Genomic DNA, 15968 nt, shown 5'->3' with positions numbered 1-15968 from the left:
GAGCATTGCTTTCTCTCTGCCTGACTCATTTATATTTGGAGGAAATAATTAAATAAATTACAAAAGCACCTTCAAGTTACTGTTACTTTCATTATGCGCTACACGATCTTATCAAGTTCACTTGAAACATACATTCTAATTCTAGTGATTTGAATGCACCCATCCAAAAGAACCATCAAGTTTGAAAACTTCCTGTGCTAAAAGGCAATTTATTACACAGAAAATTTAGAGATTTATGTAAACGCTTTTAATATAAAATCATTCCTCAAATATTCCTAGTAGAATTGCCCACTGTATGGATAAGGCTGCTTTTGCTTAATGTTTCGGGCAGTCTTGATAAGCATTTCGTCCTACACCTTCTGCTGCTGTCGAAACAAAAACGGGATGGAATAAACTAGTGATGTTCAATTCCAACAAATGCTGAAAGGCTTGGAGAAAGGAGACAAAATTTTAACTTACATTTGAAATCTTTATCCACAAATCAAGCGTTTTCATAGCTTTTCCTGATAATTGTGTCTCCCGCGCCAAAGCAACTCCTTCAGCCAAACTGCCTACGCAGCCGCTAACCAAGAGAGCTGCTGCTGCATTAAGGATCTGATACAATATTCTCACCTCAGAACTTGGTTTCGAAAGATTACCCATGTAATGAATTCACATGCACGCAAACCACAAGCAGAAAGGGAACTCTCAGATCAAAATGGATTGAAGAAACTCACAAGTGCATCCGCAATGGACCCTTTTTCCCCTGATAACACTCGTTTTAGTATTTCTGCATTGTAATCTGGGCCTCCACCTCTCAAGCTCTCTAAAGTGCAACGAGGAATACCAAATTCCACTGCATAAAAAAAATTACTTGGTTTGTCAGCAATTTAAATCATCAGTCATCCATACTACTGCAGGGATGAGCAAACTTGAGTATAAGTGCGATACTTTCCATTTTGAGTTCTGAGCTGAGCCACGTAAAATTACTTCTCAAAGAAAGAAATGAACAAATTACAAGTCAGTGAGAAGATCTTACATGGATCAAATGAGAATTTCTCAATCTTTTCTGGGGTGATGTCAAGGACTATCCCAGGTCCTGTATTCATGCCAAAACACAAAAATGAGAGGAGTAGAAGAATAAAAGCAAAATGGAATAATTAAATACCAGTCAAATATCTAAGTCTAATAATTTCATTCATCCATCTAGACAGATTTTGAGGTACAGAAATGGAGAAAAAGAAGAAATCATACCAAGGGGGCTCATTTCATCTAAGCCCTCCGAGTGAACAACTAATGCTCTCTTCATCCCATATTTTTGCAATGCTTTAGCCATTTTCTCGACCTATCCAATGAACATATAAGAATTATCTTTTAAGAGATGATTTATTATGACACAAGTTACCTGAAAAGAACACAGGTTACTTGAAAGGAGCAGCCTTTTGGGCAGGAGAGGTGGAAACTGGGAAGTAGTCTACCTCCAAAAGTCTCCCATAACCCCATCTCCTCGGAGTCAAACCTTTTCTTTGGCCCCACTAAAGATCTTAAGGTTTAACTTAAAAAGCTTCTAGATATGTTTCTGATTTTTAAATGTAGCAGCATCCACTTACAACTGTGGACAATGACGTGCAGTGGCCAACGATATTAAAAGATTTGGTATATGACAGAAATTTGATTTAAGGCAGTCAACATGTTAAAAGCTTAAAATTTAGTAAGGCCAAAACACAATTTGGATAGGCTCCTAATTTGAACCAGATGGTGAATAAGCTCAAAATGACTATTCCTTTTTCTCAATTTATGGTAGCAAACATTAGCAATTTTCAGTTGTTGAAGAGAAGAAAATATGTTATATTTAGAGTTCATAGTAAAGGTACTTACTAAGCCTTCTTTGTATACTCCAACAACACCAAAAGGTACACGAGCAGGGTTCAACATAGGGCCCAGTATATTGAATACAGTCTTTACTTTTAGTTTTTTCCTCACAGGACTTACAATCTTCATGGCAGGATGGTATTTTGGAGACATCATAAAGCCAATTCCTGCTTCATTCACACATCTTGACACCCCCTGGTTTAAAGAAAAGGGAGAGAGAACAAACTAAATCAATATATGCAAGAACATCAACTTTTATCCATAAATAAATGGATTTGCAAGCCTACAGATTGAAATTTTGCCCAAGATCTATAAGGTAATCCATTAAAAGTCCACAACAAAAAAAAGAAACAATAGCGTCACCACTTTATATTTAAACATCAATTATATTTACAGAAAGCAATTATGAAAACAAAGAAAATAATCTTAGTCATAGAAAAAGATATACGTCTATTACATCTCTTTTAGACTAAAGCCCAAGAAATATGGACATCATGTGAAATCTCACAGTACATAATCTTTCTTAGATAATCAATGTCCAGAACATAATTCCATCCATAGCTCAGGAAGACAAATGATAAGAAATTCCAGCAAAATCTCATAAGAAATTGGCATATTACTCCTTAGACATAGACTGGTTATTGTCTCAAGTTTGTGGGAATTGTTAATTATGCAGCATAATGACAGTGTACACCAGAAGAAGACATTAAAAACTTCAAAAAAAAATTTGAAGCAACCCAAGAATTACATCCCTTTACAATATGCTGTATCAGATATCACATAAATCTTTTTGCCGACTCAACTGCTGCCTCACACCATAAAGGCTGCTTTAAAGTCTATATTCCACACTGACATTCAAGAAGCACCGAAACAACAGTTATAGCATCTACTAAAGTACAGATATTAACGATTTTCATTTATAAAAAACCTACCTCCGGGTCCAGGTCAATTACTATCCCCAGTGCTTCTAGTACATCAGCACTTCCACATGCAGAAGAACTAGATCGATTCCCTTGCTGTGAAGCAAACAAGAACAAGTTTCAACATATTTAGAATATAAAATCAATCACATCACATGGCACGAAAAATTTCAATGTTAAGAGATGGAAAATTTGTGACCTTGGCAACTTTTGCACCGCAAGCAGCAGCAAGTATTGATGCCCCTGTAGAAATGTTAACAGTATTGGCTCCATCCCCACCAGTTCCAACAATGTCAACTGCATCAATTAACCCTTCAACTTTCCTAGCATGCTTAATCATCGCCCTTGCCAATCCCACAATCTGTTAGCCCAATAAAATCCCCTAATTATTTTTGTTCTATTACAGCTCATTTCCTGTAATAACACTTTGAAGAAAAGTAATTGCTCTGTGGAGTCAAATTAATGGTGTAACTGAAAATAAGCAAAGCAAATTGATGAAGGAATTAATAACTGCAAGGCAAAAAATACTTACTTCTTCATAAGTCTCCCCTTTGGCTCTCAGCAACACAAGGAAGGCACTGATCAATGCCTCGTTAGCGTCATTTAATAAATAATCAAGCGATGCTTCAGCCTCGGATTCCGATAAATCCACCCGATCAATCAGTGATTCGATCAGCTAGAAACGAAGGGGAAAATCTCAGAAAGCAAAATCCCCAAAAAAAAAAAAAATACAAGAAACATAATCCCCATAACGGAAAAATTAAATTAAGGGGCACACCTCACTAAATGCAGTTATGGATGGAGACGATTTTTCGCAAACACTAGAAAGGGCGGTAACCAGCGTGGCTCTCTTGCTGCAGCTGCTACCATTTCCGCATCTGATAGCACTTATCTGCCTCTTGGCACAGTAAATTCCTGTGGCCAAAGCAGAGCAGCTATCATGACGAAGATGGTAAATTGGCGACCGAGTTAATGACGATGCAGGAATTACAGGCTCAGGAGAAGAGAACGAAGAGAAAGTAAAAGCAGCAGCAGCCATTTGGTGTCTTGAAGAAACAAACTATAATAGCAAAACGCCGCAGTGGGGAAATGAAAAACGAATGGGAGTAGAAAGAGATTGAGAAAAAGAAACGGAAAGGTTATATCGATGAGGATTTGGAAAGGGCATTTGACCAATCAATTGGTATCCTGCAATGGAAATGTAGATTTTATTTACATATATATATATATGGAGTTGTTGGGTTGGTTTTGAGCTGTGCGTTTCATGAAAGTAACTGATGATGAACGGGAGGGAGACTTGGCTGCCGTTACTAACACTATGTTTGGCATTAAGGATAGAGCCTGAAAAGCGCCTTCTTCTCTATATTCCGATGAATATACCAGTTTGATAAAAATTGATTGGGTTTTTCATTTCGGGATTTATATTTCGACATTATTAACCTAAAAATAGGTAAAATTATAAAATATTTTTTTATATTTTTTTAAAGTGAAAATAAATGAAATTATATAGTATTTTTTTAAAAAGTATTTTAATATTTTTATAATTAAAATATATTATAAATTAATTTTTAATATTTTCTCTAAATTAAAAAATAATATATTTTAAAAATAATTTTATTAATATTAACAATATAAATATTTAATTTTTTGTAAATCAATATAGAAAACACAGAATAAGTTTATCGTTTTAATTTACATTACTTATATTTTATCAATTTGAAAAATATTATATCTTAATTTAACACCCAAGTATTTATGCTTGGTCAATTTAAAAATTTTATATAAACTAAAATTATAATATATCTCACATAAATATAAATTTATAATTTTATGTTGTACGGATATATTATGGGTAAGAATCTTGCTAACAATTTTGTCCCGGTTCATCGCAAATATAGCCAGCCGGCGCCTCCGATATTCATTTGACAAACTCGTGAAAACCTCCGTCTCCTTCCACCTGGTATGTAAAAGCCAAAAGGTCGACTCACTCCGTGGATAAAATTCAGAAATTCTTTGCAGATATCTGAAGCAGCCGGCTGCTAACTTAGTAAACTTGCCCACTTAATCATATTCAAAAATATTGGGCAATAGCCTTCTGGTTCTTTGAATTTTTACTAATTTCATTCTTGATTTCGTCGATAATGGGCTTCATCCTTTTTTTTTTTTTTTCCTAAAACTTTCTTTTCTTTATTTTAGTTTATAATTTTCTTTTTTGTTTAGAGTTATAATTTTTAGATATTTATATATAATTGGCTCTAAATTTATAATAGAGTCATTGTCATCAGGGTGAGCATTCGGTCGGTTCAGTTTAAAATCGAATCGAATTGAATAAACCGAAAACCGAAATTTTAGTGTTTATAAAAACTGAACCGAACCGATTTTGGTCAGAAATCGAATCGAACCGAACCGGTCTGATTCGGTTCGATTCGGTTCGATTTGATCGATTTCGATTTTTAATAATTTTTTTATTTTTTACACTTTATTTTTAATATTTTAAAATTTAATTAAAATATTTTAATCTTAATATGATTTAATTTCTCTATATTATTGAATAAATATATTATTATCACTAATCGGTTCGGTTCGGTTTTTTTTTATCAAAATCGAACCGAACCGAAATAACCGAAATTTCTGAAATTAAAAACCGAACCGAATCAAAATATATAAAAAATCAAACCAAATTTTTAAATCGATTCGGTTCGATCGATTTTTTCAGTTTGAATCGAATACTGCTCACCCCTAATTGTCACGGACATTTAAACTTTAATTTTCAGTCACCGACATATTAAAAAATTAAAAAAATATAAAAAATATAAAAATATATAAAAAATTTTATTTTATTCATGATGAGTTACAGAAAAAAAATAATTACACAAGTATAAATTCAATTATAAATAAATAATAATAAAAAAAAACATAATCTTGTTGTTTTTATACTTTACACACATTTTTATACACTAAAAAGCGAAGAATTTTCTAATTTTTAAATAGCAGATTTAATTTATGTATCAAACCTTCTGAATATTTTAAGAAATTTATAATTTCTAAATTTTCGCTTTCGAACTACTCTTATCCTCACGAGTCCTTAGATTTTTGGACTACTCAAATTTTAAAGAATTTTCAAACTTTCGAGCTTTTTTTATTATCTTACAAGCGAAGAATATCTAAATTTTTTTGGACATCTGACCTATTTTAAAGAGCATCTGGACTCCCTAGTCTCATGAGCATTCCAAACACTCCAACCCTTTTCTCATCAAGCCTATCTTATTTAGCCCTATTTTCATTAAACAAATTGATTCCTCCTTTTAATTAGGACTGCCTTTCATCAGCAAATCATCCTATCAACATATCGTAACACCTCTATTTAGAAATTCTGAACTCTTTTAAAGAATTCAAGTATCACTCCTATAAAAGTTTAATTCAAAATTTTTTAATATTATTTTGTTTATAATTTTTTTATTTAAATTTATAATTTTAAAATATTTTTTATATAACTAACTCTAATTAAAATTCAAACTCAAAACTTCTAATTATTTAACACTTTTGATTCATATTGAAATGGAAGTTATTGCTTTTATTATGACGGTTGAAATTTTATTTGTGCTAATGATGGACACATAAATTTTATTTAGTGGATTTATTTTAAAAAGTCAATTAGATGAACAGGTTTAAATCAATAAATTATTTTATTAATTAATTAAAACAAAAAATTATGTCATAATTTACTATTATTATTATTATGTTTTATAATTCACTACTGTCCTAATTAAAATTATGATTGATTGATTAATGGACTCCAACAGGGAATGCGTGTAACCAATCCCCTTATGGTCCAATTCATGAATCATAATTATTTGGTCTGTCCAATTTCAAATTTGATGCAAACTCATCAGTCCGATTTACGTACAATTCGACTTGTGATTATGTCTAATAAAAAAAATAAATATAATACATATTTACACAACTTGATTTTATCTAAAAAAAATTAGTAACGCTAAGATCTTATTTGATTTAAATTCTCTATTTATTTTCCTGACATAACTTTCATAATTTTCTGAAAAATTAAAAAAAAATGAAAATCAAATTTAACCTAATTAAATAAGGCGTAAGATTTTTTTTTTTTTTGGGCTTTCGTCCTTGGAAAGTATTTGCTGCTTGCTATACGTCGCAGAGAAGGTTGCACGGCAGGTGAAACGGGGCCAGCTTCTTTTTTTTTTTTTTTTTTCTTCCAATTTCTCAAGTGATATGAAATAATTTCATTAAATAAATTAGCTGAAACCATGAATGATAAAAACATATAAAAGGATTTTAATCAATAGGTGGGAGGAATACTGATAGATAATAAATATAAAAAAATTTTGAATAATCAATCACAAAATTCACATATGATTTATCCACTTAATACCATTTGTCTTTTTCTAAAAAAAAAAAAAAAAACTCTTTGCCTTCCTGGCTGAAGATTGCTGGGCTCAAATGACACTGTAGAGTTGGCTCTTTGCTTTAACTAGGATTGGAAGCTACCCACGCTAACATACCCAGCAAATATCCTGAAAATTGATTTAAAAAGAAAGAAGTAAACTAATAAGTAACGAATTTCTTTTTAAAAAAAACTATAAAATATTGTAAATTTGTTTATTTTTTTCACAACTAACTTAATAACTTCAAATATTGTTACTTTATTAAAAAACAAAACATTACACACACTTCAAATAAGATTTTATTCTCATCATTAAAGGGTAAAATTTGCCCCTAATTTTACGGAAAAAGCAAGAAATATTAAATTTTATTTTTTATTTTAATTTATTTATAAATTATCATTAAATATTAAAACAAAATATCTTTAACTCTTATTGTATAGTTATTGATAAATTTGACATTTTTGCCTTCTAAATTCCATCCTAAATCCTCAGTCCAAATCATGAGCATCGGTAAGTACCACCAACTTCAATATATAGATTTGCAGAGAGATTGATTAAAAATATAAACAAAAAGTACCTGCTAGTGTGCTCCCTCTGTACCATGTTCTGCTGCTTGTTGCTGAACTCACTGCATATCACAATATTCATCCCTTTATCAGTAGTTCTATTATTTAATTTTTAAGAAAAAATAAAAATTCATTAAAAAAAAGAAAAAGAAAAATGGACTTGTAATCTTACCTGAATCACAATTTGATGTTGAATTGAAATTCTCACACATGCACAGCTGCCTGACTCCATCACTGCCATACCCACAAGCGCCACCAGTTGCCTCGCATGCTCTGCAGAATTCTTCATTCCCTTGCACAGAATATCTCACACGAATCCCATAGGACCACTCGCTAGGCCCAGCAATTCTCAATGGTGCAAGGCTATAAGCACTGCTATATCCTTCACACTCGAGCTTGCTCAGATTTATTGCCTTAATGGCCTCAAACGCCACTGCGCAACACTCCGGTGGCTGGCCCGACCCTAACTTCGACCCCACCTGCCTGTGACCCACTACACTCCAGGCCGGGCACCCAAAGTACTCCTCACAGCCCATGCCTGAAACGTTCCGACAAGGCAAGTGCTTCTCAGGGAAACCTTGGAAAAGCGGTGATTGAGCTGAGCAACCTATGAGCATGAACACATTATCTGCTGTTGGGTTGAAGTAGGGTGACCGCCACGGCTCAACAGAGAAGCCGTTTCCCTTGCAGCCGAGGATGATAGTGTCACAAGTTGACAAGTGAGGCTCATGTAGAGTAAGTGATTTATAAGCGTAGTCTATTTCTAGTACACGGTATGATCCTGAGGAAATATGAAACATCAGCACGTCGTTCATGCAAAACAAAAGGTCACGAAAACCAGGGTGGCCACAGCCATATTGGAGTGAAAAAGGGTAGTCTATGGTGATGTTTCCACAGTAAGATCGGCAGGGGTTTACATGGACGACATTAGCAGAAGCTAGATGGAGCATCAATGTTGAAAAATAAGTGAGAGTGATCAAGAAGAGAGAAGCCATGGCTACGACTGAGATGGAGAGATGAAGAAATGAGAGAGAAGAATACTGTTGGGGAAGAATATAGCAGAGAGCAAATTGCAGATACTTTACTTGGATGGTTGAGGAAATGTGTAAATGTTGAGGTAGGCTTGAAAATTTGGAAACTTTATGCACATGGCAATGCTGAGGAATCTGTGTATTTGTTTAAGGGATTTCCTTATCTTTTTGAAGTTTCTTTTACATAGGCAGCTTTGATTTGCTTTTTGGTAAGTGCAGAGTGATTAGAGAGGCAGGAAATGATTTTGCTTGGGGTTGCTTTAAAATCAAGTCATATTTCTTGCTTGTCATTGTGGACATTCAAATAGGATGCTTCACAAATGAAAGAAAATCTGTTCTTTCAAATACATGGTAAAGCCCAATTCTGAGCTCTACCCAAATTTAAACCTGATGCATGATGAGGTTTTCATCATTATGTCTTATTTTTCTTTTCATGCTATAATTTAATATAAATGATTCCAAAATTATATATATGCAATTCAAATGAAAATGTCAAATACTAATTCATTTCTATCCAAATTATACAACTTATTATGTCAGACAGTAATACTAGCTTTATTGAAAAAGGAAAAAGCTGATATAATTTGCTTAAAGCCTAGAATTAAGGAGAAAAAAAATTATTTTAAATTCACATTCAAAATTTTAATAAAAATATTAAAATAGTTACCTTACACGTTATAGTATTACAATTAGACTCATTGTTAATTTAAATGAGTTTTTTATAAAATATTTAATTTTTGAGTCGAGGTCAAATTAAATATAGAGTTCGAATTCAAATTTTCAAAATTTTGTAAGAAATGAGTCTGAATTTTATAAAATTCTATTTCATTCTATTCGATTGTGCCGCTAAACAAACATAAACAGTATCGCTTGATAAGAGATGCAAATGCAACCAAGAAAAGGTTTATGCCAGCAATACGGTGTTCAGGTGGGTATTCTCTATACTGCAACAAGGTTTACAGGTTTCATTTTGTGAGTTCCTGAGTCTTCCATTCATGAAAAATAATAAAAAAGAAAAAGCCTTCAGCATTACTGGGGATCACCTTGCTTCAATTAAACATGGAAAGTAATAATTCCAGAGATGCAATGGTGGCCGAGTGAAATAATAGGAATAATTTTACTGTGCAATCAAAAGATATAATCAGATTGCAGAGGTTGACTATTTGCGCTGAGAAAATTTTTCTTGACATTCAACAAAGGAGGTAACTACTTCTCAAGCTTCCTTTGAGCATTTCTCAGTTTGTCATTTCCGTCTCTCTAACTTCTCAACTTTTTAAGAGCTTCTTTTCAATTGAGAAATTTTTAAAAAATAAATAGATATAATATGGAATTATATAAATGATTAATTTTCTTGTTGCGTGTTAATGTGGTTTGTAATGGTGGTTGATTCAAGGAACGACAGTTCTCAGTCGTAAGGAATCTCTTTTGGTGAGTGACGACCAGGCATAGAGACTCTGTCCTTAGCTCTGGAGTTTTCTTTTTTGAGCTTGGCCCTTATATTGTTGGGTTCTTTCTTTGGGCCACAAGCCTCTTCTTTATTGTCTTGAGCATCTGTAATATGGACTTGACTATTACGAGTTGGGTTTATTTAGTTGGCGAGCTTGACCCAATTCCACAGGTAATTCAATCTTTTGAAAGATTAAATAAAAGAAAAAAAAAAAACATTGGTTTGTGGCCCCTGTTCTTTCAAATATATTTTACGCATTTGAAAAACCTTTTATATTCTCAAGATGGAAAACTGTGGCTCTTGTCTTGTCCTATTATTTACCCCCTCTCATATTGCCCCTACCGACAAATTGCTTTGCATTGAGATTCTCATGAAAGTCAAGTGGATAAGAATATGGGGATCAACAAAGACAGGTAGCTCAAAACATTATTTTTCCAATGGATAGTTGTTTGAATTCAAGATAAATAGGTTCAAACTAGTTCAACTACATAAACCAGGCCAATTCTTTTACTGTAAGATGATCTTTTAACGTTAACTAATCATAAGTGTTTTGACATTCTTTTCTCTAAAATAAGGTAGAGGATTTCACTGAAATCAATAAAAACATCACAAACGCCATTGGAAAAGTTTAAAACTAGAAAAAGAGTCGAATATAAGTAAATTAGAATTTCGAATTCTTTTCAGTATCTATAAATAGTTACAATCATGCTACTCTAACAATGGCCATATATAATTGTTGCCTTCTTGTTAGACCATTTGCTGTATATTCCAAAACTTGCTGATTCAAATGATTTTCCTACAACTTTTTCTGATGACAAAGGATGTCATTAATCTCACAAGTTACCTCTGGTCTTTTGTTCTCCTCTATTCTATTTCTGCTACTTAACTATATATATATATATGCTGATAATTCACATTTTCTTCAAGGTATTTAAAACTGGTTTAGCTGGCTAGGTTCTTGAACTTCAGCTACCTTGGACATTGATAAGAATCAGGGAACCATCTCGAGAATAGTGTGTGTTTCAGCTTTATGATAAAAGCAAAAATCCCATAGCATGGTACATGCATAACTCCCACAGAGAAGTACCTTCAAATTCCATTTCAGACAAGGAAATGGTCAGTGATCACTTTTTATTTTTAATAAATGCTCATTCAAATTTGCAAGGAGATGGTGATTAAGAGTTTGTACCATAGAGGAGCATAAGGAGATGACAAGTCAAGGAATGGATATGGCCACCTGATTATGAGATAACAGAAAGTTAATGCTACTGAAGCATGAGCAAAGCTTTTCTTTTTTCAGGTTAGAAGAAAAAATGATTTTACCAAAGTCTGACACAAGCATGGACAATCCACTGGAACAGAAGATATGTTATTGTCCATATGTAGAAATAAGCAATCCGAAACCAAGGAAATCGCTGAGAAGAAAAAGAAAAGAAAAGAAAAAGAAATTAGAAAGAAGCTCCTGAAAAGAGCTGCAAATCAGGAGTCTTGTGCAAAATCAACTCACCATGCAATTTAATGCAGTATCACCTAGTAAGAAAATAGCATTCATGGAATGCATACTTACAACCAACTGTCATGAGAAAGAACAGACACATTGTTTAGGAAACAAAGAAAAGAGGCAAAAATTACATTTTGATTTGGTCTTAAAATGAGATGTGTAAATGTATACTTACAGCAGTTAGATGGTAATCCTTGATTGCGAGGAATGGAACGATTACAAACCAAAACACGCAATCTGTGAGCATAACAGCTCCTGCATTCATCTGTTCCCATGCAAGAAAATGTCAATAACAAATAACATATGTATTCAAATGAACAAAAAATTTTGTCCAAATCCATCTACTGATTAACCTGGAAAACTATTTGAAAGAAAAAAGCCCATTTCCCTGCAGGTTGACACTCGTCAACTTGTTCACTAGAGTTTGGGCTTCTCTTTTCTATGGAAGCATTGGAGCTTTCTCCAGGTGCAGGAGTTGCACAGTTTCCTTGCTCTGAATCTACCTCTACATTATCAACTTTATCTCCACCAGCTCTTTTGTGATATAGGTAACATCCGCGCATGGACAGAAACGATCCAAGCTGCAAAATTGATTAAATAAATTATTAAGAAAATAACAGGTAAAAGGAAATTGAGATCACCAAACAATTTTGTGCTCAGAAACATTTTTAGAATATTTTTTTAAGGCATTGAATTTGAACTTACCCCAAAATAAATGGTGACCAGAGTAAATGTCCACCTGTACAGTACCAAGAAACATCTTTCATCAACCAAGGGTCCAAAATGATCAATTAACATGAACATCTAAAGTGACAGGAAAAAAATACTGTTTGAAAATGAAAGTTCACATCTTTCTCGTCTCTTTAATTTCATGATTAAATTAGATTTAAGCAAGCTAGGAGGAAACATCAAGAGAAAGGTAACTTACTGAGTATAGTAGTAAAATATGCTGCCTCCATCCACTAAAACAACAACAATCAGCAGAACCAAAAGCACAAAGAAAGCAAAAACTCTGAAAACTAGCAGCCAGGCTGGATGGATTCCTTTTAGGCATGGCCTCCAGGTTTCTTCATCCTGCAAATCTGCTCCTGTTTCTTGCTTGTTTTCTCCATTTTCCCGTTTGGCTTTGTGAAAGTTTTCATTTTTCCATATAAGAATTGATGCAATAGATATTGAGATTAAGACCCAAATGGTGCAAAGGAAGAACCTCCAATTTAGCCAGTACCTGGCTGTAGCTGTATTAGCAGTCATGGCTGGATGCCAAGTATTCTGGGAGGATCCTGTTATAAAACTCATTAATTTGTCACTTGTACTTCTCTGATTCTGCAGTTACTATATATTTGACGCTCTGGTATACTAGACAGGATTATTTTCTGATTATCAGAGGGAAAGAAGAAATGAAGATAGATTACCCACAAAAGAATGGCTAGAATAGAAGCAAGAAATGAACTTTCTTAAAAGAACTTATGATAAATCATGAATATATATATATTTTTTCAATGATTTCCAGAAGTGAAAAGAATGAAAAGTTGCGCATGATTAAGGAGAAGCAAAAATGGGAAGACAGGAAAACAGTAGGACATCACAGAGATGTTAACATTAAAACTTCCACAAAAGCAAGTGAAACTTAAGGAACCTAAAGACTTGGAGAACAGCTTTGAAAAAAAATGATAAAAAGAATATTGGGAGAGAAGTGAAACTCAAACGCTCCAATGGACCATGAAATATACAGAGATGTCCTTGTGTTGAGACATTTTTCAGAACATGGAGATCCAGCAGAACTTGCTTGTGCAACCATTAAACCACATTCAGGAAAAATTTAAGAGAGGAAGTTCCCTTAGTAATAGAGGGTGTTCATATAGAACGTGAACATCACAACAAGCGGAGAAGATTTGGGCCAAAGGGAAACTCAGAATATTAAAATCCAAGGTTGATTTGAGCTCATTAATGGCCAAAACTAATTAAAGATTCCAAACTTTAGGTGGGTTCTTGCAGTGGAAGATAAAATTCAAATCTATAATATTAAAAACAGAGAAGCAAAGAAGCTGCTAAATTCTAAGGAAAGGAAAGGTGGATACTTACGAGAGAAAGCAAAGGCAATGTGACGGTGTGCAAGAGCCTACAAGGAGATGCTTTGCTCCTTTGCTTTGGAAGGAAAAACAAAACAAAGAGGGAAAAAGAAAAGAAAGCAGAGAAAATATATATAGCCTATAGGCAGAGAAGATAAAAGGGTGGTCTGCTTTGAGCCCAAGCTTCTTTCTTTTTCAATTGCAATCTCAATAAAATCTTGAAAATGGACCACAGACTCTCTCTCTCTCTCTCTCTCTCTGTCTCACACTCCGGGCCCAATCTCCCTATATGCATGCAAATATTTAAATACAAAATTCTCCGGGGACATGCAAGCTTTTGTCACCTTTTCTTACCAGACTCTTTTCAGTCTTTTCGACATTTTATCATTCACCTTCTCATCTTTGGCAGTTAAAGAAACAATAGTTTTGGTGTGTTGCTCTCTGGTTTCTAAGAAATTATTCTCTGCACTGTAGCTCCATATGTGAGACATTGACTAATGATCTGAGCCATCCATGGGTCTCATGATTAATCAATTAAAAACCTAAAGCCTCGCCATTTTAGGAGAGAGAGAGAGAGAGAGAGAGAGATACAGTGGTGAGTTGAATGCTGTCAAGATTAGTCAGTTAATCATGTGTAAAGGGTGATTTAGAAATCATAGCGTTAGCTTTTAGCTCTGATTCAGTTAAAGCATGAGATCGGTGATGGGTCGCAATTGTGGGTCCCATTTTATGACTCATTTGACTAGTAGCTTGTCACCCAAAATATGGTCACAGCTTCTTGTTCTCCTTCCACGACAAGCTTGTTTTTCTTTCTACCGTGTTGGTTATATTTTGGTGATACGTGTCATTGAGAGATTGGAGGTTATACATTTGAAAGGAGCAAAAGGCATGCGGGCCCAGTGAGGAATCTTTCTTGAGAATATAAGCGAAATCGCATCGAAACGGAATACAACGTGAAGCACAGGATTATAGAGGCCGTACGGTGGTTTGGATTGATTCACCCAGCTGTGACGCGTATGACCTCCCAGCTTTTTCACCGACGTTCATGGTTTTCTTTTTAATTATTACTCTCTTTTTCTTTTCTTTTTTTTTTTTTAACTGCCAACACCAAAAATATACCATTGAGGGAGAGAAGACATAAAAAAATGGGAAAAGCAAACAAAAGAAAAGAAATGAGTCGGCAGGAGAGGGAGACAAAAACCAATTAGGAAAACTAATAAATTAAAATATGAAATTTTAAGAATGACTATTTTTTTTTTCATTTTTCTAAAAGAATTTTAAAATAGGATATATAGAATTAATAGATTTAATTTACCTAGTTTAAATTCGAAGTTTCATAAATTTGAAGACACTGATACTGATGATATTGATAAATCAAAATTCGTATGATTAATTGCTTAATTATTAGTAATATATTCTCTCTCTTTTTTTTTCTTTTTTAAGCATTGAAAGGAGACAAGTTAAAAAAAGAAGGTAGGGACAAGAAGGTCACATCCTTGAAAGAATGTTTTGACGAGGACAATTGTCTGAACCAAAGAGCGGAAAATGACAAATGCAAGAACGTGGTTATCAAGCAATCACAAAACTCAAGACATTATCATAATAAAATTTTAAATAACTTATAAATAAATTCCTAAAATATAATTTAGATTTACAATGAGTTTATTATGGAAATACAAGTTAAAAAAATCTTTTTTCTTTTTATTTTTTGAGATTAAATTTTTATAAATTACTTAAAAAACTGCCTAAAGAAAAGCCATTGTCCCTTCACTTTTGGGTCAAGGAATGGCAAGCCATTTATAGTTTAATAGAGCCAATTGGGCACATTACTCTTGTGCGTGTGCAATGGGCTGGGATTCCAGAGCTGCAATAATAGCAGATTGATTGGACAAAAATTTAACAAAACGACAAGAGAATGGTTCCCAAATCATGGAGATTCTCAGCAAGAACATGGGAATAATGGCATCGCTTTTTAAAGGATATAATTTATTAATTATCTTTAACAAAAATCAAGGATTGGTTCTTAAATAATGGAGAACCAGCTACTTGCAGGCCAAATATTCTGCAATTAGAAACAATGTTTAGCATGCTAATAAACTGTTAAAATTTTTTATTGGCGAATCTGCCCCACATTTATATTGATCTTAAAAAGAGAAGAAGGAAAA

The 15968-nt window shown here is 33.4% G+C and overlaps 3 protein-coding genes across 7 annotated transcripts; all 3 read right to left on the bottom strand.

The window, feature by feature from the left end:
- Nucleotides 1-48: 48 nt before the first annotated feature.
- LOC110617478 (anthranilate phosphoribosyltransferase, chloroplastic) lies at nt 49-4154 on the bottom strand. 2 transcript variants are annotated; one of them, XM_021760278.2, is made up of 10 exons: nt 3550-4154; nt 3304-3447; nt 2971-3132; nt 2784-2867; nt 1858-2046; nt 1234-1324; nt 1019-1078; nt 717-835; nt 460-594; nt 49-362 (listed from the first exon to the last, which is right to left on the bottom strand). In XM_021760278.2, exons 1-10 carry the CDS (start codon nt 3808-3810, stop codon nt 351-353), a joined length of 1257 nt encoding a protein of 418 aa, XP_021615970.1. In that variant the 5' UTR covers nt 3811-4154; the 3' UTR covers nt 49-350. The 2 variants fall into 2 exon arrangements, with proteins under 2 accessions (XP_021615970.1, XP_021615969.1); XM_021760277.2 differs by having other exon boundaries at nt 49-365; nt 3550-4152.
- A 2937-nt stretch (nt 4155-7091) lies between these two features.
- Nucleotides 7092-9074, bottom strand: LOC110617480. The gene is made up of 3 exons (XM_021760282.2): nt 7928-9074; nt 7767-7817; nt 7092-7318 (listed from the first exon to the last, which is right to left on the bottom strand). The coding sequence occupies exons 1-3, from the start codon at nt 8748-8750 to the stop codon at nt 7272-7274; spliced, it is 921 nt and encodes a 306-aa protein (XP_021615974.1). The 5' UTR covers nt 8751-9074; the 3' UTR covers nt 7092-7271.
- Nucleotides 9075-10856: 1782 nt separating this feature from the next.
- Nucleotides 10857-14008, bottom strand: LOC110617479. 4 transcript variants are annotated; one of them, XM_021760280.2, is made up of 9 exons: nt 13817-14008; nt 12663-13107; nt 12440-12473; nt 12088-12315; nt 11910-11999; nt 11741-11806; nt 11557-11648; nt 11423-11470; nt 10857-11320 (listed from the first exon to the last, which is right to left on the bottom strand). In XM_021760280.2, exons 2-9 carry the CDS (start codon nt 13028-13030, stop codon nt 11203-11205), a joined length of 1044 nt encoding a protein of 347 aa, XP_021615972.1. In that variant the 5' UTR covers nt 13031-13107; nt 13817-14008; the 3' UTR covers nt 10857-11202. The 4 variants fall into 4 exon arrangements, with proteins under 4 accessions (XP_021615972.1, XP_021615973.1, XP_043813618.1 ...); XM_021760281.2 differs by having other exon boundaries at nt 12663-13014; nt 13817-14007; XM_043957683.1 differs by lacking the exon at nt 13817-14008 and having other exon boundaries at nt 12663-13810.
- Between the last annotated feature and the right edge of the window lie 1960 nt (nt 14009-15968).

The sequence above is a fragment of the Manihot esculenta genome, chromosome 6 (assembly GCF_001659605.2).
Source record: "Manihot esculenta cultivar AM560-2 chromosome 6, M.esculenta_v8, whole genome shotgun sequence".
NCBI classification, from domain to species: Eukaryota; Viridiplantae; Streptophyta; class Magnoliopsida; order Malpighiales; family Euphorbiaceae; genus Manihot; species Manihot esculenta.
Note: the sequence above shows the minus strand (reverse complement) of the source record. Positions and strands in the feature narration are given on the sequence as shown.